Source organism: Haematobia irritans, chromosome 4 (genome assembly GCF_050003625.1).
Source record: "Haematobia irritans isolate KBUSLIRL chromosome 4, ASM5000362v1, whole genome shotgun sequence".
Classification (NCBI taxonomy): Eukaryota; Metazoa; Arthropoda; class Insecta; order Diptera; family Muscidae; genus Haematobia; species Haematobia irritans.
Window position 1 is genome coordinate 88901144 of NC_134400.1, and position 22275 is coordinate 88923418.

Genomic DNA, 22275 nt, shown 5'->3' on the forward strand with positions numbered 1-22275 from the left:
ATATATATATATATATATATATATATATATATATATATATATATATATATATATATATATATATATATATATATATAAATATATATATATATAAACATATATATATATAAACCAATATGGACCAATGTGCATGGTTTTAGACCGATGTTTGCATGGTTTTTGGAGGGCAAATACTAATATCGCATACAATTTTGGCATAAACAGATAAAAAATTATCAGCATATTCAAAAGCAATTTATCGACTATTTTATAATCGGTGAGTCGCAAAAACGAATTTCGGAAAAGTAAATGTCGATTTGAAAGGACACAAAGATCAACCTTGATTTTTTGACCTGCTACATAAACCAGCTGACTAGTCGTTTTCTGTTTCTTTGTAGATTTTAAAATATTTATGTCGCTAAACGTAAAATCTTTTATTGCATATGTGTGGATGTGGTCGAACCTTAAAGGATACTTTATTGTCAGTGTCTTTTGTAGAATAGGAATCTATTTGTGAAAAACATTGGGATTCATGTACGAAAATTTAGCAAAGATACCAGATCCATATGAACCAAGTGAGAAAAATCCTACTATAAATATTGCTGCTAGCGATAGTTTTAGAATACAAGCATCACTTTTTTTATCACAATGGACTGAATAGTCTAAGTGAGCCTGAAACTTAATCGGGTTGCCCCTTTAACCTAACCTATCACTTTTTAAATGAATTTACATCTACCTCACCCATTACCTTTGCTATTGATTTTGTTGGAGGAAGGATATTATTAAATTAATTGAATTTTTTTTTATTTAAAGAAGTATTATATTTCATATTTCTATTCAGCCTTTATAATGTCAATTTATAAGTCTCCAAGTAGTTCCTTTTGTTTTACTTGAAGTATTTTGTCTGCTTCAGTAATATATTGATCAGCTAAAGCCGTTAATTGGTTTTGTACAGAAAAGACGTCATCTTTGGATATTTCCGTTTGCTTCTTCAACTTTTTAATAGCATTATTTTGTATGTCTTTTATGGAGTCGCGGTACTTTATAAACAGATTTTTCGCATTCTTCGATAGTTTCTCTCGATGTTCTTTCGTTACCTTCGGTATTGGTATAAACAAAGTTGTTCCATCCTGCTGGGGATTTAAATTCATACCACTTTTCTCCAAAGCCTTTAGAACGTCTGGTATGGTCTGTGGAAATGCTATCATATTAACAACTATTGTTTTGGGATTTTTGCGGGAAATTTGAGCCAATTCTTGCAGCTCATGCTCTTTTCCATCGACTGTAATCCGTAGAGTGTCGATGGCACCAGAAGTGGAACGTAGTGATAAATGCTTAAATTAAAAATATAATGCAACCAATTAGTACCTAAGAGTAGATGAATAAAGATTCTATACTCCTAAATTGTGTAATAATATTCTAACTTCGATACTGAAGTTAGTTGCTTATGATTCCAGAATCTGCAGTTCGTTCAAATTTACTTGGAAATTACTGTATCAACTATATATTACTCGATAATAGTTCACAGATAGTCTAATCTATCAAAGTGATGGTCCCTCAGTGGCGTATTTTTTAACCACTATTTAAAGATCAAATTTTAATATAGCTCCTATTCAAAATATATCCCAGAAGTTCTTCTATATGCATAACTATAAATGCACTTCCAAAAATGTCCTCCCAAAGATGTTCTTTATTTTAACTGTACAGGAAGTTCATTTGAGTAATTTTTTTTATCACTGGCTTTTTCATATCGTTAATGGGAAATTTATTTTTTTTTTTATTTCAAATAGGTTAAACACAGATTAAGAATTAATAAAATGGTACAAATTATTTAAATTTGGCCGAAAAACATTCTAAATCCATTCTAGAAAAATTGGGAATTTTTGAAAATATTTGATGTCAAACGTTCCAGACAAGCGTTAGACTGCATAAAAATCATAAAAAATTTTAAAAATTATTTTTCAAAATATTACAAAATTTCTTAATTCACATCCAAAACACTGAATTCGAATCACACCTTAAAAAGTGATGCGAATTTAGTGCACCGGGTAATCTAATTCGTTTTCATTACAATTTCATTATCAGACCAATCTTGAACCAAAAAATAGATTCTTTTCGCGTTTTTCAGTTCTATCAATATATCTATCTATGGTTCCGCATATTCAAGTACCTAAACAAAATATGCACTGTCTATCCATATACATAGCAATTGCTGGAATCAGTATCAAAATTGATACCAAAATAGTTTTCTTATTTACCAGTAGAAAGTCATCTTTCATTTGTTGTACCGCTTTTTGCATTTGCGTATTTATGGCATCGTAATTGATAATTTCTCGTAGTTGTGTTTCGTTAATTTCAATTTTGGTAGCTTTTTTTCCTTTCTCCTTCTTTTTATCCTTGTTTTTTGCGTAACAATGCTGGGACGTTGAGATTGACACGGTTTGTTTTGAGGGGAAAGATAATTTAGGGGCTGATAGTAATTTTTCTACATTGCTTAACATACTACAGGAGGCCGTCGCTAGCGGTGGACGTAGAGCCACTTGAGCCATTATTGGGAATACTTTTCTACAAAACATTACGATAAACTTTAAACTCAACAAAAAAATATGAACTCGATTTTCAGTTGACAGTTTCAGCTGTCTTATCAGTGATGCCAACTCCCGAATGGCAAAAAGCACCAAAAAATATATATAAGTATTAATAAATAAAACACATATATTTCAATTTTTTAAAACATATAAAGGGTGATTCTTTTGAGGTTAGGATTTTCATGCATTAGTATTTGACAGATCACGTGGGATTTCAGACATGGTGTCAAAGAGAAAGATGCTCAGTATGCTTTGACATTTTATCATGAATAGACTTACGATCTGCCACAACGTCGAATTTTCAGTGAATGGGCCCTAGAAAAGTTGGCAGAAAATCCGCTTTTTTATCGACAAATTTTGTTCAGCGATGAGGCTCATTTCTGGTTGAATGGCTACGTAAATAAGCAAAATTGCCGCATTTGGAGTGAAGAGCAACCAGAAGCCGTTCAAGAACTGCCCATGCATCCCGAAAAATGCACTGTTTGGTGTGGTTTGTACGCTGGTGGAATCATTGGACCGTATTTTTTCAAAGATGCTGTTGGACGCAACGTTACGGTGAATGGCGATCGCTATCGTTCGATGCTAACAAACTTTTTGTTGCTAAAAATGGAAGAACTGAACTTGGTTGACATGTGGTTTCAACAAGATGGCGCTACATGCCACACAGCTCGCGATTCTATGGCCATTTTGAGGGAAAACTTCGGAGAACAATTCATCTCAAGAAATGGACCGGTAAGTTGGCCACCAAGATCATGCGATTTGACGCCTTTAGACTATTTTTTGTGGGGCTACGTCAAGTCTAAAGTCTACAGAAATAAGCCAGCAACTATTCCAGCTTTGGAAGACAACATTTCCGAAGAAATTCGGGCTATTCCGGCCGAAATGCTCGAAAAAGTTGCCCAAAATTGGACTTTCCGAATGGACCACCTAAGACGCAGCCGCGGTCAACATTTAAATGAAATTATCTTCAAAAAGTAAATGTCATGGACCAATCTAACGTTTCAAATAAAGAACCGATGAGATTTTGCAAATTTTATGCGTTTTTTAAAAAAAAAAGTTATCAAGCTCTTAACAAATCACCCTTTATTAATCTACAGTTTTTTTTTGTTTTAATCCATATTTGATATGAAATAAAGAAATTCTTTTTCTTCTTTTATTAAAAAAAAATCATCACACTAAACTTTCTGACCACTTCTGCAAAAGAATGTTGGTCTATTTCAAAGTCAGATAACTTTTAAAATGGGTATTGATTTGAAGCATTTTTAAAATTATGAATTTCTATCCAAAATTAATCTGTACGATGTACGTTATTCCAAGTACACAGCTTTGTATTTTTAATGCGTATTTCAATTTCATTCAATTCATTTTGATCAGTAATGAATTTTTCGACAAATTCCACAATATGTTGTCAAGAATACAAAATACATTTGTCGTCATTAAATATGGAAATATTCTCGAAAATTTAAATTTTTGAAGGGAGTATACGTAGTCAATTGTGTGTGTTTTGTGAATTTAATACATACGCTATTATCAAATTGAAAAAAGTACCATAAAACTAAATGAAAATGTTTTTTGTAGAGGAAATATGGAGCTCTTTGGTAAAGGAACCATATTTGGTGCTAAAAGCACCAAATTGACACCATTGTGTCTTATTGCTCTTTTTGATTTAATGACAGTAGGCAGTGTTACCAAGTTTTATAGCAGCAAAGACAATTCAGAAGAAGACCAAGTTTTGTCATTGCAAAATTGAAGCACCAGAGGTCTCTGGTTACATAATGACATGGAGTCTGAGTCGATGTGTCTCTCAAATGTTTTGCCGTTTGGAGCCGAAAATATCAATAATACCATGTATGTGTTTTATAAATTTCTGAATTATAATCCACAAAAGCAATACCAAAACGATGATAGAAAATTAAAACAGAAATGATGTGCATGTTAAAGCGGATAATTATTGTTTAGCCTATTGCTTTTTCATGTTTATTCATGAGCGGAGCTAAACTTCGTCTGTCCCTAGATCAATATTTTCCTGTGATAGGGAGATGGTAAGAGTTCATGGCTATATCTACATGTCATGGTCCGTGCTAACCATGGTGACGTCCGGGTCTTCGACATGAGACCGTTATGAGAATCGCGTGGTCTTAATCTATGTCATCCATTTGATCCGCAATCAATTCTCCCCTGGCGTCACATCCAAGCTCTGAGTATTCAGGTCGCCTAACAGGGTAGTTTGATCACTACTGAAGTATTGCCTCATTACAGAATGTATACATTTAACACACCAATACTGCCTCCCTCACTGTAACAGTTATCCCCTCTCTCTCCATGAATGGGGATCGGTCGTGGTCATGGGTCTGTACCTCACAGAATCGTGGCCAACAATGGCTATTACTAGGCTAGTTTAGTCTCCTGGAGCGCGGCAATGAGAATACCCTTCCTTTCCATGAAATCAGTAATCTTCTTGTCGGCCCATTCCAGTTCTACTGGAGGATCATGAGGTCATTCAACTGGTTCCTATCAGTGGTATGGGCTGTTGCTTGGCTATACAATGTTCGGACAACTATTATCGCCGTATGATGGCTTTGTCAGTGGATGGTGGTTTCTAAGATTGCTCGGCTTCGGTTACAGGTTTCATCAAAATCAGGGGTATGTTAGTCCGAATTCCTGCTCATCTCAGGTGTGCCGAAGTCTTGAAGATGGAGCACCGGATCAGTTGGCGGCCTTGGTGAATTTTCTTCTGCAAGCCCAACATGACTCTGGGAAAGATATACTTTTATTTACGGATAATTGTGTGATGTATGTGGGTGGAGTGTAATGCCGTGTGATGTGAGATTTGCAGTCAGTCGCTATTTCTGCTACAGGTGGGTCACTTGAAAGTAGGTTTGTATTGTCCTACTTTCTTGAGTCCCGAGCAAGGCAAGTGTGCGCAGTTGTGACATTCGCTGCACATCACCTACGTGCGTGACTGGTCGCGAACAAACTGGGCACAGACACTTCACTTGTCCTGGATTGCTTTCAATGTCGCTGGCACAAAGGAGGAGTATTCTGAGCAGATTGGAATTTGGGACATGGAGTGGGTTTGGGTCGTCATACATACTTGAATTCCCGTAGAGTTGTTGCAGTCCTTTGACAAGGATGAGTTCCTTGTGTTTACCTCGGTGTGTAGGACCGACTGCAATGAGGGTCTCACAATTGTTGGAGTTATTGCTTAATAAGTGTTGATGGGACGTCACTATTGCCGATGTAAAATAAATGAAGCGGATGCTTAAAATCATGACTTCTGCCCTATGACAAGCCCATCGCGTCTGCGCCAATTTTGCACCCCTTCCAGATCCAAAAAGAACATTTTCATTCCTTTTTTGGCTACGCTTTTTTACTGGGATGTTATATATTACGAATTGTAAATGTAATCAAAAATTCGAAGTGCATAATATATACATGCTCCAGTTGAAATGATACTGTTAAAGTTATGCTTCACCCATGCATGGTAGATGTTAAAACTTTTCTAATTGCATTACGTGATTTGATGGGGCAAAATTGTAATTTTAAGTAACGTATTTTACATTATGCTATACAATTTTGATATAAAAAACAAGTTAACTTAATTTAATTTTTTTATGTTTTATTACAGAATATAGATATTTTCTCGGCATCAATTTGCAATTTAAGTAAAGAAATTGACAAATTGGAGCAGGAGATACCGTGCTGGCACCAGAAACTCCTTGCTTCACATAAGGATATCGAAAAATTAAAACAAGAAGTTAAATCTTCGAAATTAGTGAATATATTACAAATCTATTTGAAAGGAAAACATTTAGAAATACAAACTTCAAAACAATCATTAATTAACGAACACATAACCAAAATAGACTCGGAAGTAGTAGTACACTCTCATTGGTTACAACGAGCTTTTGTCTTAGCTAGTGATGTAATAAAAAATGGAAATTTAAATGGGGAGCAAAGATATCACTATGATCAGCTCCAACGACATTTGTTCGGTACAACGCTTAATTTGCGACACAATGGCATGGATGGATTGATGAATGAAATACATCAAGCTTCTAGTGATGATGATGTGGAAACGACGTGTACAGATGATGAAACATTAAGTCGCGGACATTGCAAGAAACGTCTACGTTTAGAGGAATATGATTTGGACGATCTAGACAGCATGGTTGCAAATTCAGATTTTGAAGAGGAAGGTGCAAACTGCAATGGAGTTGCATCGACTGATAACCAAACTGCGTTCAAAATGCCTGCCAAGAAACCCAGAACAAATCTTAATGAAACACAGATCTTATCGGCCGATGCAAATATAAATGCTACCTTCTATATGGGTCCCTCTACGTCTAGTACAAAGAAGAACGTAAAAAACGGTAAAGCGTTGTCATCTAACAAAAGCAATTTGGTATCGAATGTGTTGTCCGAACAAATTGTTAAATGTCCTTCAAATGCGGATCAGTTAAAAAATGGTAAGTAACCCCTTGAGAGAAGCAAGTTGTTGATTATTTCATCCTTTGATGACGAATGGGACATATATGTCCCATTTCGCATTTCCGTTGTAAGCTCTACATTTATCAACCAATTTTCAAAAAATCAAATAAATAGTAAAATAATTGGTTGTTTACTTTTTCCCAATGCAGCTCCGCACAAATGTTATCGTATTTTCGGTGCAAACGGCAAGAAATTTAAAAGAAAGAATGAGGCTTATTCTTCTTAATTAAATTCTCTTTGCTTTGCAGGGTATACAAATATTATAAAATTTTCCAAGTGGCTCCTCGATAGCCTCATGAATTCGAGGTCTTGAGTAGACGCTGGGATGTTAGCGTAGATTTTCCCTTTAATGTGGCTACAAAGGAAGAAGATGGAAAGTGTTCAATCACCAGATCCTCGGTGGCCAATCATTTCTTCAAGAGAAAATATTACCAAAAATTCAAAAAAAAATCCCCTTCTTGGGGTTGTTACCACTAAGAGCCACCGTGGTGCAATGGTTAGCATGCCCGCCTTGCATACACAAGGTCGTGGGTTCGATTCCTGCTTCGACCGAACAACAAAAACGTTTTTCAGCGTTGGATTATCCCACCTCAGTATTGCTGGTGACATTTCTGAGGGTTTCAAAACTTCTCTAAGTGGTTTCACTGCAATGTGGAACGCCGTTCGGACTCGGCTGTAAAAAGGAGGTCCCTTGTCATTGAGCTTAACATGGAATCGGGCAGCACTCAGTGATAAGAGAGAAGTTCACCAATGTGGTATCACAATGGGCTGAATAGTCTAATTGAGCCTGATACGTCGGGCTGCCACCTAACCTAACCTAACCTACCACTAAGATCACTATCATTCAAATGTATGGTGGGAAAGTTTGCCATGAATTCGTGGCAAATGGTATTTTGTGAAATTTGTACATTTAGGTATACCATGAGCGCGAAAGATAAAATTGTGAGTGTGCGTTAGTAGTAGGGAAATTACACTCACGAAACGAATTCAATAATCGTTATCAATTCGATTTAAATTGCGAATTACTATATATATTATCATTTGTTTCTACTTTTTCCAGTTCTTCTCAAATCAAAGAAGTTTACTCACAATAATCTGCTAAGGACCGTTGCAGCTGGAGTTCAGAAAGAAAATATTAAAAAGTATAGTCCAAATCGAGTACGAAAAAATCCCCATGTAGCATCCAAAGGTATGTGTTAATTATCATTTCATTTGATATTATGAAATACACTACATAAATAATTTATATTTTTTTAAAGCAATCAACTCAGGTGCACCAACTTTATCTAAATCACGGACAGCAACTCGAACAAACACAAATGCAACGACAGATGGTATCCCAACGGTACGAATTAACAGAGCGGCATCATTTCGGGTCAAGAAGTAGTTTTAATATATTTTGATAATTTTACATGCTTTAAAACATAATTGTTAATGTATATTTTATAATTATATGCGTGTGTTTTAATTAATGAATGAATTCTGTTGCCTTTAATCAATTCATAATCATAAATTGCTGTATATTTAATACCCGACAGTATCGAGTATTAAAGGAAGCATTCCTTCAATGCTTTGAAACACCATAATCAAATGGCGATTATAAAATAAAATTAAATCATTTATAAAATTACCCTCTTTGGAATAGTAGAGAAAGCAAGGATGCTTTAGTCGAATTATGGGACTCTATATTTTATAACTGGAAAATGGTCGTTAAATGCAACAAAACCTTCAACGAAATTGATGAGCAGTTCCAAAATCCAAAATTTGATCAGATTTCATCTGTCATTTGGTTTATAAAAAGTGATTTCTAATTTGGAAAAATGCCGATTTTTAGTATAATGTGTAGAGCATTTTACGAAGCCCAATATAATGATTTGTAATATAAGAAGATAAACACAAAATTCTTACCGTTCGTCTCAACTCCTTAAAGCCGGTATTAAGTTCAAATTATCAGGCTAAAACAATTACCGGTTACTTTTTTTTTTTTTTTTGAAATCTTGCAATAAAGTTATAATTTTATTCTGTTTTTACAGATTTATTTTTGAATTTAGTGGCTCAACTCAAAGTTAATACCCGACTTTAAGATCGGTATTAAGATCGCATGATCGCGCAAATATAGCCATTTTTCACGGTTACTTTTCAATAATAATTTATTTTAAAGAAAATAAACTTTTTAAATTGTTGTTTTGGATAATTCCCTACCAAGTTATAATAATTTTTTTTTTTTTTATATAATTTTATTCTGCTTCTACAGATTTATTATCCAATTTAGTGTCTAAACTCGAGATTAATTCCCATCTTTAAAGTGTATATTATTTTTTTATTCGTACGGACCCAGCGTCCACTATCCCAATACCCAATCTGACCGCGAGGCCACATCCCCATTACGTATGCACCATAGTATACAACATGGCAATGTGTAGATATAGGGTTGAAACCAACTACAGAGAAAAGTATTAATCAGCCAGTTATATGAAATACATACATAAATAAATGCATAATGTGTTTTTTTCATTAAAATATATACTTGCAGATATTTAGATAGATTATTATTCTACGTATAATAACAGCAGTACTAAGTTAAGTATCAATAAGAGGAGTGATTGAATTAAAGTCTACACACGTTCTTCGGATAGCAATATTGACCCTCATAGCTCGTGATTGGAACGTTGACCCTCAAAAAAGAGGAATCTGTATTTCTTAAATGGCATACAGGGGAGATTTATCCCAACCCTTGATACAGGTTCGGCGTAGAGAATATCAATTAAAATAAAGTCATCGAGTCCAATATCAATCGTCGGCTCTTTAAAGTAAGTAACCCAATCTACCTCAATCTTAAAATATAAGGAGAATAACCAAATTATTATGCCAGTGAAAATAATTCAGGGCAAACAATTAGAAATGAATTTGTTGTAGTGAGAATCGGAGAATTCTTTCGCACCTCGTCCTCTTAAAGGCTTATTAGAACCCCATTTTACACTCTACTTTATCTGCTCTTATTAAATAATCTTGCCCTCGACGAAAATTTCTAAAGCCAATTTAACTATATTTCAGTTCATTAAAGTTAGTGGATTTTAGTCAAATTTTCACCATCGTAGTAGTGGTTTAATTATACCCTTCACCACTACTGTGGTACAGGGTATAATAAGTTTGTGCATTTGTATGAAAAGTCTGAGACCCATCGTTTAGTATACCGTCGTCTTAGAATTAAATTCTGAGTCGATTTATCGATGTCCGTCTGTTAGTTCATGTATTTTTGCGCGTTTTTTGGAACAAAGGCAATCGCTATTGATTTTGGAAAAATCGGTTCAGATTTAGATATAGCTGTCATATCCCTGCCAACATTTTTTGAATTTGGGGACGCTTCTGAGAATCCCCACTACGTCGAAAACAAGCATATACGACATCAAAAACTCGTCGGAAAAGCGCCGTCACTATTGAGAAGTTGTACCACGCCAAGTTACCTAAAGGTGCCTCTTTAGATCAATTTCGAAGGACGCCAATAAGAACCCCTGCAAACTATCAGAAAAAGTGCATTTTAAGGTAATTGTAGAAGAATCATTGTGGTCAAGTAAAACACGATTGTGTAGATGTTTATTGATTTGATTAAACATTTATAATTTCTTATAAATATAACATTTTTCGGTTTATCTCATCACATTTAACATAATTTTTTTGCATTAATAAAAGAATGATGTTGAGTTTTAAGTAGCAAGTTACATATTGCAGCGTCTATCAGCCAGTTTGTTTATTTTCGAAGGAGACAGCGTGCCTGGAAAAATATTTGAAAAACGATCACTTTATTCTATCTGGAAAGTCGAAAATTGTTCACCATATACCTTTCACAATTTTAAGCGTAATATCTATGCTTTCAGAACTTTATTTTCGTTTTTATTTAAATAAAATATAACAACCCTGCCAGCATTTCAAAGTTCCATTTCATCCTCATCGCTACTCGTAAGTGACACTGCAACAATCGACAACTGTGATAGTATTTTGCCATCACTATTATCATGAATGTATTTTACCATCACTATTGTTACAAGAGCCATTTTATATTTTGTGAAACACAAAGCACAACTAGCTTCTTATAATTTATTTAAATAAAACGATAATGAAAGGCTGAAAACATAGTTATTTCGCTTAAAATTGTGAATGATATATAAAGTGATAGTTTTTCGAATATTTTTCCAGACACGCTGCCTCCATTGGGAATAAAAGCACTGGCTGATAGACGCTACAACATGTAACTTGTAACTCAACATCAATCTTTTATTAATGCATAAAAATATGTTAAATGTGATGTGATAGTCGTATAAATGTTATATTTCTGAGATTTTTTAAATGTTTAATAAAATTAATAAACATCTAAACAAGCGTGTTTCACTTGACCACAATGATTCTTTTACAACTATCTTAAAATGCACTTTCTCTGATTGTTTGAAGGGGCTCTTATTGGCGTCCTTCTAAATGTATCCAGAAGGGCACCTAATAATTGCACTCATGCGATACTTTTTTGTAGTAACTTGGCGTGGTACAACTTCTCAATAGTGACGGCGCTTTTCCGAGGAGTTTTGGATATCGTATACGACTGTTTTCGACGTAGTGGGGATTCTCAGAAGCGCCCCCAAATTCAAAAAAATGTTGGCAGGGAAGCTGGTTGCGCTTGGCGTTTCACAAAAAATAAAATGGCTCTTCTAACAGTAGTGATGGCAAAATACTTTCATGTACATTTTGTACTTTTTGATATGCTTCCCCCATCACAGTTCGCGATGGTTGTGGTGACATTTACGAGTCTGTGGTAGCGATGAGGATGAAATGGAACTTTGAAATGCTGGCAGGGATATAATTATCCCCGATCCTCATCACATTTAACATATATCTCATCACATTTAACATAATTTTTTGCATTAATAAAATAATGATGTTGAGTTACAAGTAGCTAGTTACATATTGCAGCGTCTATCAGCCAGTTTGTTTATTTTCGTTGGAGGCAGCGTGCCTGGAAAAATATTTAAAAAACGATCACTTTATTCTATTTGGAAAGTCGAAAATTGTTCACCATATACCTTTCACAATTTTAAACGTAATATCTATGCTTTCAGAATTATAGTCTCGTTTTTATTTAAATAAAATATAACAAGCTGGTTGCACTTGGCGTTTCACAAAAAATAAAATGGCTCTTCTAACAGTAGTGATGGCAAAATACTTTCATGTACATTTTGTACTTTTTGATATACTTTCCCCATCACAGTTCGCGATGGTTGTGGTGACATTTACGAGTCTGTTGTAGCGATGAGGATGAAATGGAACTTTGAAATGCTGGAACAAATCAATAAACATCTACACAATCGTGTTTTACTTGACCACAATGATTCTTCTACAATTATATTAAAATGCACTTTTTCTGATAGTTTGCGGGGTTCTTATTGGCGTCCTTCGAAATTGATCTAAATAGGCACCTAATAATTGCACTGATGAGAAACTTTTACGTAGTAACTTGGCGTGATACAACTTCTCAATAGTGACGGCGCTTTTCCGACGAGTTTTTGATGTCGTATATGATTGTTTTCGACGTAGTGGGGATTCTCAGAAGCGCCCCCAAATTAAAAAAATGTTGGCAGGGATTTTATTTCTATAAAAAATTTTATCAAAATTTTATTTTTATAGAAATTTTTTGTCAAAAAAAAATGTTATAAAAGATTTTATCAAAATTTTATTTTTATTGAAAATTTTATCAAAATTTTATTTCTATAGAAAATTTTGTCAAAATTTTATTTCTTTAGAAAATTGTGTAAAGATTTTATTATTTATAAAATTGGGGTCAACTCAACAAAATTCACGATATTTTCTTTAAAATTTAGTCTAAGGGAGCTCTTGTCAATAATCTTCCAATGGAATTTTTGTTGATTTTGGTGAAAAGTACTTTTTTCGCTAAAAAATACCTTTTTTGTACTTTCTTAGAAATTGTATTTTCCATCCCTGTTCTGAACCGATTCTATCCTATCAATGTAAACATTGAGAGAAGTGAGAGGCGTATCAATTTACAACAGCAAACAGTTTAGTGTATGGTTAAATAGCATTGTTATTCCAAAGATAATTTTGCTAAGTCCATAATTGTCAGTAAAACAATAAAAGTTATTAATAATTTAAAATGTGTTTTTTATTACAATTTTTATCTATTTATATAGACGTAACTTCAGTATACTCTCGGCAACAGACACGTTTGAAAAATTAATTCAGATTTTAACACCTGTTAAATGCCGTTAACCAAATTTTTGAAAGCTTTTGGTTTACAAACGTATATTTTTATTGTGGATAATTGGTAAAGGCACTATAAAATTTAATGGACAGTTTTAAAAATATATAAAATAAACATTTATAACAAGTTCCTAACTGTATTTTCAAAAGTTCAACAAAATGTTTATTTAATTTCTTCAGCATGTAATTTTATTGTAGGCTTTTCAATTGCCTCTTTGCTTTGAACTAGTTTTAATTCACAATCAAAAGAAGTCAATTTTCTTTTACCCTCAATAACATCTGGAGACATTGATTCTAAAGTACGGCTTATGACCGCTTGCAATGAAGCTATAGTTCGCTCCAATGCATCACCGAGCTGTGATGCCGGTGTTTGATAACTGTGAGCTAAGAATAGCGAAGCAAATAAGTCTCCAGTACCGGTGAATGATACATTTGTACCTTGCTTGGGTATGTTAAGAGCAAAGCGAGGTCCATTCTTTTTGCTCAGAAATGCACGGAGCTGACCAGGTTTACCGAGATCACTACTAGAAATAACAACAGTATCAATGCCTCGATCATGAAACCATTTCACAGCCTCCCAAATGCCTTTTTCATCCGATATTTTCTTTTCAGTGAGAAGTTCAACTTCGTATTGATTAGGGGTTAAAATATCTGCTAAAGGTATTATTTCATCACGATAAATAGGAAGCAATTCCTTGGGTACGTACATTTGGCCATTGTCGCCCATTACTGGATCGCAAACTGCAATATAATTACATAATAACAATACGTCTATTAAGATAACAGTTCATACATACCATATATCAAATTTGGATCTGTAGCCCTAAGTTTGGTCACAATTTTAGCGACTTGCCTAAGGAAGGAAGCATTCCCTATGTAGCCAGTTAATAAATGTGAATAACATTTCAACAGACCATTACTTTCAAGACCGCTAAATAGATCAGCTGAAATAAAGAACAAATTTGTAAAAATCTTAGCTAAAATGTAAGGTAATGTCTTAATCATATAGGCGAATAAATTCAACATGTGTGTTATTTTGGGCCAACGAAACATTCGTCTTATTTGAATGTAATATAGATAATTCAATTCTTTTAAACAATTAATCGGATATCTTCGTTCTTTCATTTCCGTTAGCGCCAATTAGATTAATGTCTCCATATGTACTATACTCTTGAATTGATAAATATGTAAAGTCGATTTAGCATACTATGGGATGAATGTATTGATGTAGATATTTTTGTACACACCCAATTCTTTCTCCTGCAATACCTGACCTTTGACGACGTCGTAGCCGGTATGGTTCGAAAATTGCACCGAGTTTATTGCATCCACTTCAAACCCCAATACCTTACAAATATGAAACCATCGATTATTATATAAAGTTTACTTAGTTAGTCCCACTCGCTACTTACTTGCAATGGAAAAGTTGCACTTTTATTGCCCACATAGCCGTGTACTACATGACTCTGTATAGACAATACACGTCTCTTTATATCTTCTCTATTGTTGGTCATCGTCGACATTTCTCTACGAAATCCAAAATGCAAATGACTTATCAACTGAAGAGTTTACTTTGCTCTTTGTTATTTGTTCCATCCGCTTGTCTTATCTATAGGGAGAGAATAAAATAATTTATAATATCTGAGTGAATAGTAGTACATATAAACAACTACACATGTTATATGAATATTAAAAATGTTTGGTTTTTTTTTTGTTTATTATTCGGACGATTGCACCCTACACTTTCGATATTGACACACCATGCATGCATACCACAAAGTTTTAAATAGACATTCGAACAATTTTTTTTTTTCAATATTTCCTGCGATAAATGATATTCAGAAGATATTGACACATTTTGCGAGCACTTGCATATTTTGCATTATGTTAAGGTGGGTCGGATTCTCATGTAAAAGTAAATGAACTTATTAGCTTTACGTTGGTGTCAAGAAAGGTTAAGGTAGTTAATTGAAAATGTCAATTTAAGACAAAAATAATTTTCTGTATATATATATATATATATATATATATATATATATATATATATATATATATATATATATATATATATATATATATATATATATATATATATATATATATATATATATATATATATATATATATATATACTGCCCATGCATCCCGAAAAATGCACTGTTTGGTGTGGTTTGTACGCTGGTGGAATCATTGGACCGTATTTTTTCAAAGATGCTGTTGGACGCAACGTTACGGTGAATGGCGATCGATATCGTTCGATGCTAACAAACTTTTTGTTGCCAAAAATGGAAGAACTGAACTTGGTTGACATGTGGTTTCAACAAGATGGCGCTACATGCCACACAGCTCGCGATTCTATGGCCATTTTGAGGGAAAACTTCGGAGAACAATTCATCTCAAGAAATGGACCGGTAAGTTGGCCACCAAGATCATGCGATTTGACGCCTTTAGACTATTTTTTGTGGGGCTACGTCAAGTCTAAAGTCTACAGAAATAAGCCAGCAACTATTCCAGCTTTGGAAGACAACATTTCCGAAGAAATTCGGGCTATTCCGGCCGAAATGCTCGAAAAAGTTGCCCAAAATTGGACTTTCCGAATGGACCACCTAAGACGCAGCCGCGGTCAACATTTAAATGAAATTATCTTCAAAAAGTAAATGTCATGGACCAATCTAACGTTTCAAATAAAGAACCGATGAGATTTTGCAAATTTTATATATATATATATATATATATATATATATATATATATATATATATATATATATATATATATATATATATATATATATATATATATATATATATATATATATATATATATATATATAAAATTTGCAAAATCTCATCGGTTCTTTATTTGAAACGTTAGATTGGTCCATGACATTTACTTTTTGAAGATAATTTCATTTAAATGTTGACCGCGGCTGCGTCTTAGGTGGTCCATTCGGAAAGTCCAATTTTGGGCAACTTTTTCGAGCATTTCGGCCGGAATAGCCCGAATTTCTTCGGAAATGTTGTCTTCCAAAGCTGGAATAGTTGCTGGCTTATTTCTGTAGACTTTAGACTTGACGTAGCCCCACAAAAAATAGTCTAAAGGCGTCAAATCGCATGATCTTGGTGGCCAACTTACCGGTCCATTTCTTGAGATGAATTGTTCTCCGAAGTTTTCCCTCAAAATGGCCATAGAATCGCGAGCTGTGTGGCATGTAGCGCCATCTTGTTGAAACCACATGTCAACCAAGTTCAGTTCTTCCATTTTTGGCAACAAAAAGTTTGTTAGCATCGAACGATATCGATCGCCATTCACCGTAACGTTGCGTCCAACAGCATCTTTGAAAAAATACGGTCCAATGATTCCACCAGCGTACAAACCACACCAAACAGTGCATTTTTCGGGATGCATGGGCAGTTCTTGAACGGCTTCTGGTTGCTCTTCACTCCAAATGCGGCAATTTTGCTTATTTACGTAGCCATTCAACTATATATATATATTGTGTTAAGATTTAAATAAAACACGCGTAAATTTTTTACCTATACATAGTAAAAGATGAATCTTCGGCCGAATTTTGGCTTCGCCTTCGGTCAAACAAATCCGCTTTGGTTCAGCTCTGTATATACGCTACATTTAGGTATGTAAATATGTGCGTGGTACATATTTAACCCCGGGAGCAATCGTGGTGCAATGGTTAGCATGCCCGCCTTGCATACACAGCGTCGTGGGTTCGAACCCTGTTTCGACCAAAACACCAAAAAGTTTTTCAACGGTGGATTATCAATAATGCTGAAGACATTTCTGAGTGCTTCAAAGCTTCTCTAAGCGGTTTCACTGCAATATGGAACGCCGTTCGTACTCCGTTATAAAAAGCAGGTCCCTTGTCATTGAGCTTAACATAGAATCGGGCAGCACTCAGTGATAAGATAGAAGTTCACCACTGTGGCATCACAATGGACTGAATAGTATAAGTGAACCTGGAATATCGGGCTGCCAATATACCTAACCTAACCTAGTAGCGTTACGCGCCGTTCACACCTTATATTATTCAACTTTTTCGTGGTTTCAAATTAAAAATATAACCTGATTTGGCCATAGATGTTTTTGTGTAGAATTCTCAAACCAAGTAAAACTACAGTATGAACTGCGCATAATGGATTTCAATTTATGTGACGCCCAATGATTTCAATTCATTCACCCATATGCGTCGTTCATAATATATTGTTATTTGCATGACTTTTTGGGTATTATACATAAAAAACATGATAACATTCTTCTCAAAAATCCAGAAGCATTATTTTTTAAAGTATAGGTGTGAGACAAATTTTTGCTACACCGCCTCAAATTCAAGAGGGACAAAGTTTATTGATGCTCAGACTTGATATGTTTAGGTGGGTATTAAGTTCGAGTTTAGCCGCTAAAATCGTCATTTTTTCACGATTACTTTTCTTTGATAATCCATTTTAAGGAATACAAACTTTGCGAAAATTTGCTTTTCCCCATCAAGTTATAATAAAATTTGCAACAAATATGTATAATTTTATGCATTTTTCTTACTGATTTAGTTTTCACTTTAGCGATTGTAGCGGCTAAACTCGAACTTAATACTCACCTTTTTGAGAGGAACTTACATTCACGGGATGAAAATCCGTCCCCACGACCCCTCACGCAAGAACAACATCTAAAGACTTTCAAAAATTTTAGGTTACTCACTGCAATTTTCCGTGAAACAGGAGTGTTACTTGGTGTTTCAGCTGTATGCCAGATATTCAAATAATGTTATTTATAATAGGAGCAAAAATTATTGTATACATATTTGTCACAAGTTATAGTGAATCAAGAAAACGTCACTTTATGATTATTCAAGCTGGCAATACCGGTGAGATTAGCACTGGTGAGATGTTCTGAATAGACTACCAGTGCAACAATGTTCTGGATAGCACACCCATAGTACTGAAATAAAGCAAACCCAATAATATTCATTTCTTATTTATTCCAATTTATTTAAGTAATTCGATGCTGAGGTTATTTCATTTAAATATTCATATCTAATTTATGAAATTTTGCAACTTGTAATTTCAATTTATTGAACAAATTCATATTAATCGAATTTAGAGAAACGTCACTTTATGGAAATTCCGGCTGTCAATAACAAGGAGATTTGCACACAGATGTTGTGGATACAACACCAAATAACTGCTCAAGTACTAAAAGAAACCTGGAAACTATTGAATCTTTTCAGATAAATAATTTATGAGAAAGTTTTTATTTGGAGCGCATTAATGTATATTTGAATTCAATATTCTGAATTATTAAATATTTAATTTTATTGTATTAACATGTTCTATCCAGAAAATCAGTTATTAAAACTAAAACAAGATTTCACAAACATTTTTTATCTAGATATTCCTACTCTTGCTTCCCCAAGCATAATTACACATTTAAAAACATATTGCCGAGACTAATAGTAATATTAAATATTGTTTGCCTAGATCAGCACACATATATTTACTTTTTGTTAAAACCGGAGCAATCGTGTTTTTATTAGTATGCCACTTATAAAAACCGTCTTCGCAAACAGAACCCAATCCCCCTTAATGTTATAAATACCAAGTCGGGATAAGAAACATTTATTGAAATTTCGTAGTTTAATATGCCATGACACTGGATATAGTTCTAGAGGTTCTTGTTTACACTCTAATGCCAATCAATTTTATTACCTCCTCTTTATATTTACGCAAATTGTATTCATTCTCGCCATCGTTTATAAGTTTCTCTAAACTGTCCACAAACCCTTTACTGGCTTCCGTTTTACTATCACTGCTAGATTTTCCCCAATTCAAAATGGATTCAACAGAAAGCTTAGACTTGTTCCGTTCATATTGATAATATTCCATATCCGCTTCACATTTAGTAGCTTCCCAAGGTTCAGTTACGAACGACTCGTGATAGCATGCGGTTAACAAATACATAGCATAATCATAATTTTGCTTGCGCATAGGACATCTATCCGCCACAATTGTAAGAGTATCGTTTTCGCTATTGTATCGATCACCCACTAGGCGCAAGAATTTATCTTTTGCGTGAGCATCAAACTTCAATTGGGACAGTTTCAGTGTGAGAGTAACTCTACGTGCTTCTGGATTACGTATTGTTGGCAGAGCTTGACAATAATCTGTGCTAACCACATCTACCGGGAAATGTTTTTTCCATTTTTCCTCACTTTCCAAACCTTTTGGCCAAGGTGTACAAAACTTCTTGAGGGCTTCACATTGTTGCTTAATGGCAGGAGGTGTAAGATGCAAGAAATTTGGTATTTTCATCAATTCTGCATTTGCATATTTTGATGGCGGTGCTGCTCCTTTGACGGTAAAGCCCTGTCGTATTGGCAGAGGTACAGAAGCCGGATGGAAGGAACGTGGGGCGGGCCAAACTGCAGTCCAGTCTTGATCTGTAGCCATCTTTAAAGTTCGGGGTGGCGAAACCTCCGGCTTTTTGTATTCTCGCCTCGTTTGAGATTTTTGTTGCGTGGCCCGCAAATTTAGGACTCGAAACTCTACAATAAACATGTCATACATAAATCGCATCACATAAGATTTGTAAATTTACCTTCATCTTCCTCATCGACTTTACTATCGGTTGTTGGAGACGCCTGTGCGCTGAGAAAACGTAATTTTTCAGTGCTGTTTTTTATGCGAAGGTTTCGTTCCAATAATCTCGTTAAAGGCGACATTGTGAAAAAAAAACTTAATTTAAATTTGGAATATTGAATAACACGGCTACAAATTGCCTTCCACTTGTACCATACATAACCAATAAATTCTGTATTTGTGTTGAACAGCTGTGTATCTCGACGTAAGGTTTGTTCGTATAAGGTAGAATCATAGTCCAACTGATATCAATTTTTAATGTATTTCAACCCAATTGAATAATACTAAAATTCAATACCTTTTCAAACATTTTTTCAAAGGATTAGGGAAATATTCAAGTTGAGAAAATTGCGTTCTCAACAAAAAACAGACGGCTAAACTCTAGTTTAGCTATACCTCTCAGATTTTTTTTCAAAACTTCACAGATGGTAGTACTCTTTGAGTTGATTACAACAACAACTTTTTTTCTTGGCGGTCGTAACCGGATAACCGGTTATTCGGTTCTAAAGTGTAAGTTAAAAATCCTTAATATATCCGGTTCTAGAGATCCGATTACTTTTGAAAGTACATCACTTTGAAGAGTCCTTTAAAATGATGTATGAACCGTTATATCAGCTTCATCCGTTCCAGCTGTACGGGTAAAAACTTGTATTTTTCGGAACCGGTTTTTTATAAATAAGCTTATATCTCAAAAACTGCTCCATATAAAAGTACTAAATAACGGATTGCATTGTGTAGCTAACACTTCTACCTTTCCGTCAAGGTCAAAGTCAAGCTGCTATCTTTACTATAACCGGTGATATTAACTATTATATATCCATATACGGGTTGAAAAACAAAAATTTTTTTCAAAAAAATCGCGAAAAATTTTTGCCTGCGGCGCTTTCTTATTCCTATGTTTTCTGGTTTGGTGATACAAATCATTGAGTGTAAGGGGATGTTCGACAAACATTATCAAAGACAAATTTATTTTTACATTAAAAACAGGCATTCCTGCAATGAAATTAATGATGGATCGCCAATTCTGGTTGAAAATTAAAGAAATATATATATCTAAACCAGTATTGTGGCAAAAACGTGGAAAAATTCCACTTCCAATCAATGGAAAACCATGCGACAAGTATTTTGAAATTCATCAAGTAAAGGCCGGTACTCTGTTCGGTTTTCGCGTTGAAACTCCTTACAAAATTAAAAAATGCGAAAAACTAGCGAAATTTTTCCATTTGTGGTACTTTGTTTTTTTCGAGTTGAAAAACTGACGTTTATAGCATGGCGCCATTTGCAATGTGAATTTAGAAATAATTTATTTATGAAAACTATTTGTGTGGGTTTATAACACAAACACGGATTATATTTTTGTTCCGAAACTATACAAAGGATCAAAGGAGCAGCAGATCAATTGCCCAAGGAAAATAACATGTTAATTTTGTAATAACAAACAGCAACCACCAACTTAATTCAATATCGCTCCCTGTAAATTAGCGCTCCAAGTTACCTAAATAAACACCGCTTTCTATGTGCGAAATAATGGTTTCTATAAAAATTTTTCGCGAGAATGAACATAGTACCGGCCTTAATTTGTAATATATTAAGGCCGGTACTCTGTTCGGTTTTCGCGTTGAAACTCCATACAAAACCAAAAAATGCGAAAAATTTGCGAAATTTTTTCCATTTGTGATACTTTGTTTTTTCGTGTTGAAAAACTGACGTTTATAGCACGGCGCCATTTGCAATGTGAATTAAGAAATAATTTATTTATTAAAAACTATTTGTGCGGGTTCATAAATCAAACACGGACCATATTTTTGTTCCGAAACTATACAAAGGATCAAAGGAATAGCAGATCAATTGCCCAAGGAAAAATAAAATGTTATTTTGTAAAAACAAGCAACAACCACCAACTTAATCCAATATCGCTCCCTGTAAAATAGCGCTCCAAGCTACCTAAAAAAACGCCGCTTTCTATGTGCGAAATAATGGTTTCCATAAAAATTTTTCGCAAGAATGAACATAGTACCGGCCTTTAAATGTGGATTACTTCAGGAATCATTGTTTTGACACATGTACCAAGATTTTTTGTATTATTTTCTTCCATTTTTTAGTAATAAATGGTTTCACCCATAAATCTTCATACAACTTCATTGTTTGTTTATGCTTCTTCTTATTTTTTCATGTTGTCATCACATTTGTTCGTGCAGTGTATGGGCAAAACTTGAATGAACACACAACAAATAGACGAACCTCTGTCGGAGTGTTTATCCGACCGTCTAAGGTCCGCTTTACAATGTGGCGGATCGATACGACTTGTCGG

The 22275-nt window shown here is 34.3% G+C and overlaps 4 protein-coding genes and 1 long non-coding RNA gene across 7 annotated transcripts in view; 1 reads left to right on the top strand and 4 right to left on the bottom strand.

Moving 5' to 3' along the window:
• Klp67A (Kinesin-like protein at 67A) overlaps positions 1 to 8538 on the top strand; it is a 10333-nt gene extending 1795 nt beyond the window's left edge. The window contains exons 4-6 of the mRNA XM_075305993.1: positions 6196 to 7036; positions 8119 to 8247; positions 8318 to 8538. Of these exons, the coding sequence (XP_075162108.1) occupies positions 6196 to 7036; positions 8119 to 8247; positions 8318 to 8445 (1098 nt within the window). The 3' untranslated portion in view covers positions 8446 to 8538. The remainder of the gene's footprint in view (positions 1 to 6195; positions 7037 to 8118; positions 8248 to 8317) is intronic.
• On the bottom strand, positions 759 to 2635 carry mRRF1 (mitochondrial ribosome recycling factor 1). The gene is made up of 2 exons (XM_075306118.1): positions 2238 to 2635; positions 759 to 1313 (listed from the first exon to the last, which is right to left on the bottom strand). The coding sequence occupies exons 1-2, from the start codon at positions 2553 to 2555 to the stop codon at positions 837 to 839; spliced, it is 795 nt and encodes a 264-aa protein (XP_075162233.1). The 5' UTR covers positions 2556 to 2635; the 3' UTR covers positions 759 to 836.
• Positions 8539 to 10619: 2081 nt separating the features above from the next.
• On the bottom strand, positions 10620 to 12620 carry LOC142235267 (uncharacterized). Of its 2 annotated transcripts, XR_012721854.1 has the most exons (3): positions 12128 to 12577; positions 10898 to 12060; positions 10620 to 10830 (listed from the first exon to the last, which is right to left on the bottom strand). It is a non-coding gene; the product is annotated as an uncharacterized LOC142235267 (long non-coding RNA). The 2 variants fall into 2 exon arrangements; XR_012721853.1 differs by having other exon boundaries at positions 10898 to 12620.
• A 576-nt stretch (positions 12621 to 13196) lies between these two features.
• Positions 13197 to 15227, bottom strand: Pdxk (pyridoxal kinase). 2 transcript variants are annotated; one of them, XM_075303708.1, is made up of 5 exons: positions 15093 to 15227; positions 14732 to 14928; positions 14567 to 14666; positions 14117 to 14263; positions 13197 to 14060 (listed from the first exon to the last, which is right to left on the bottom strand). In XM_075303708.1, exons 2-5 carry the CDS (start codon positions 14840 to 14842, stop codon positions 13483 to 13485), a joined length of 936 nt encoding a protein of 311 aa, XP_075159823.1. In that variant the 5' UTR covers positions 14843 to 14928; positions 15093 to 15227; the 3' UTR covers positions 13197 to 13482. The 2 variants fall into 2 exon arrangements, with proteins under 2 accessions (XP_075159823.1, XP_075159822.1); XM_075303707.1 differs by having other exon boundaries at positions 15061 to 15195.
• Positions 15228 to 18928: 3701 nt separating this feature from the next.
• mRpS35 (mitochondrial ribosomal protein S35) lies at positions 18929 to 20151 on the bottom strand. Its single transcript, XM_075303709.1, has 2 exons — positions 19924 to 20151; positions 18929 to 19870 (listed from the first exon to the last, which is right to left on the bottom strand). The coding sequence occupies exons 1-2, from the start codon at positions 20045 to 20047 to the stop codon at positions 19005 to 19007; spliced, it is 990 nt and encodes a 329-aa protein (XP_075159824.1). The 5' UTR covers positions 20048 to 20151; the 3' UTR covers positions 18929 to 19004.
• Between the last annotated feature and the right edge of the window lie 2124 nt (positions 20152 to 22275).

Bases quoted from the DNA above. Each gene is read 5' to 3' on its own strand.
- mRpS35 (XM_075303709.1), bottom strand. From the start codon at position 20,047: ATGTCGCCTTTAACGAGATTATTGGAACGAAACCTTCGCATAAAAAAC. The intron at 19,871-19,923 runs GTAAATTTACAA...TGTTTATTGTAG, and splicing joins AGTCGATGAGGAAGATGAAG to AGTTTCGAGTCCTAAATTTG.
- mRRF1 (XM_075306118.1), bottom strand. From the start codon at position 2,555: ATGTTTTGTAGAAAAGTATTCCCAATAATGGCTCAAGTGGCTCTACGT. The intron at 1,314-2,237 runs GTAAATAAGAAA...TTTTAATTTAAG, and splicing joins TGAAAGATGACTTTCTACTG to CATTTATCACTACGTTCCAC.
- Pdxk (XM_075303708.1), bottom strand. From the start codon at position 14,842: ATGTCGACGATGACCAACAATAGAGAAGATATAAAGAGACGTGTATTG. The intron at 14,667-14,731 runs GTAAGTAGCGAG...CATATTTGTAAG, and splicing joins GTGCAACTTTTCCATTGCAA to GTATTGGGGTTTGAAGTGGA. The intron at 14,264-14,566 runs GTGTGTACAAAA...TCTTTATTTCAG, and splicing joins ATTGCAGGAGAAAGAATTGG to CTGATCTATTTAGCGGTCTT.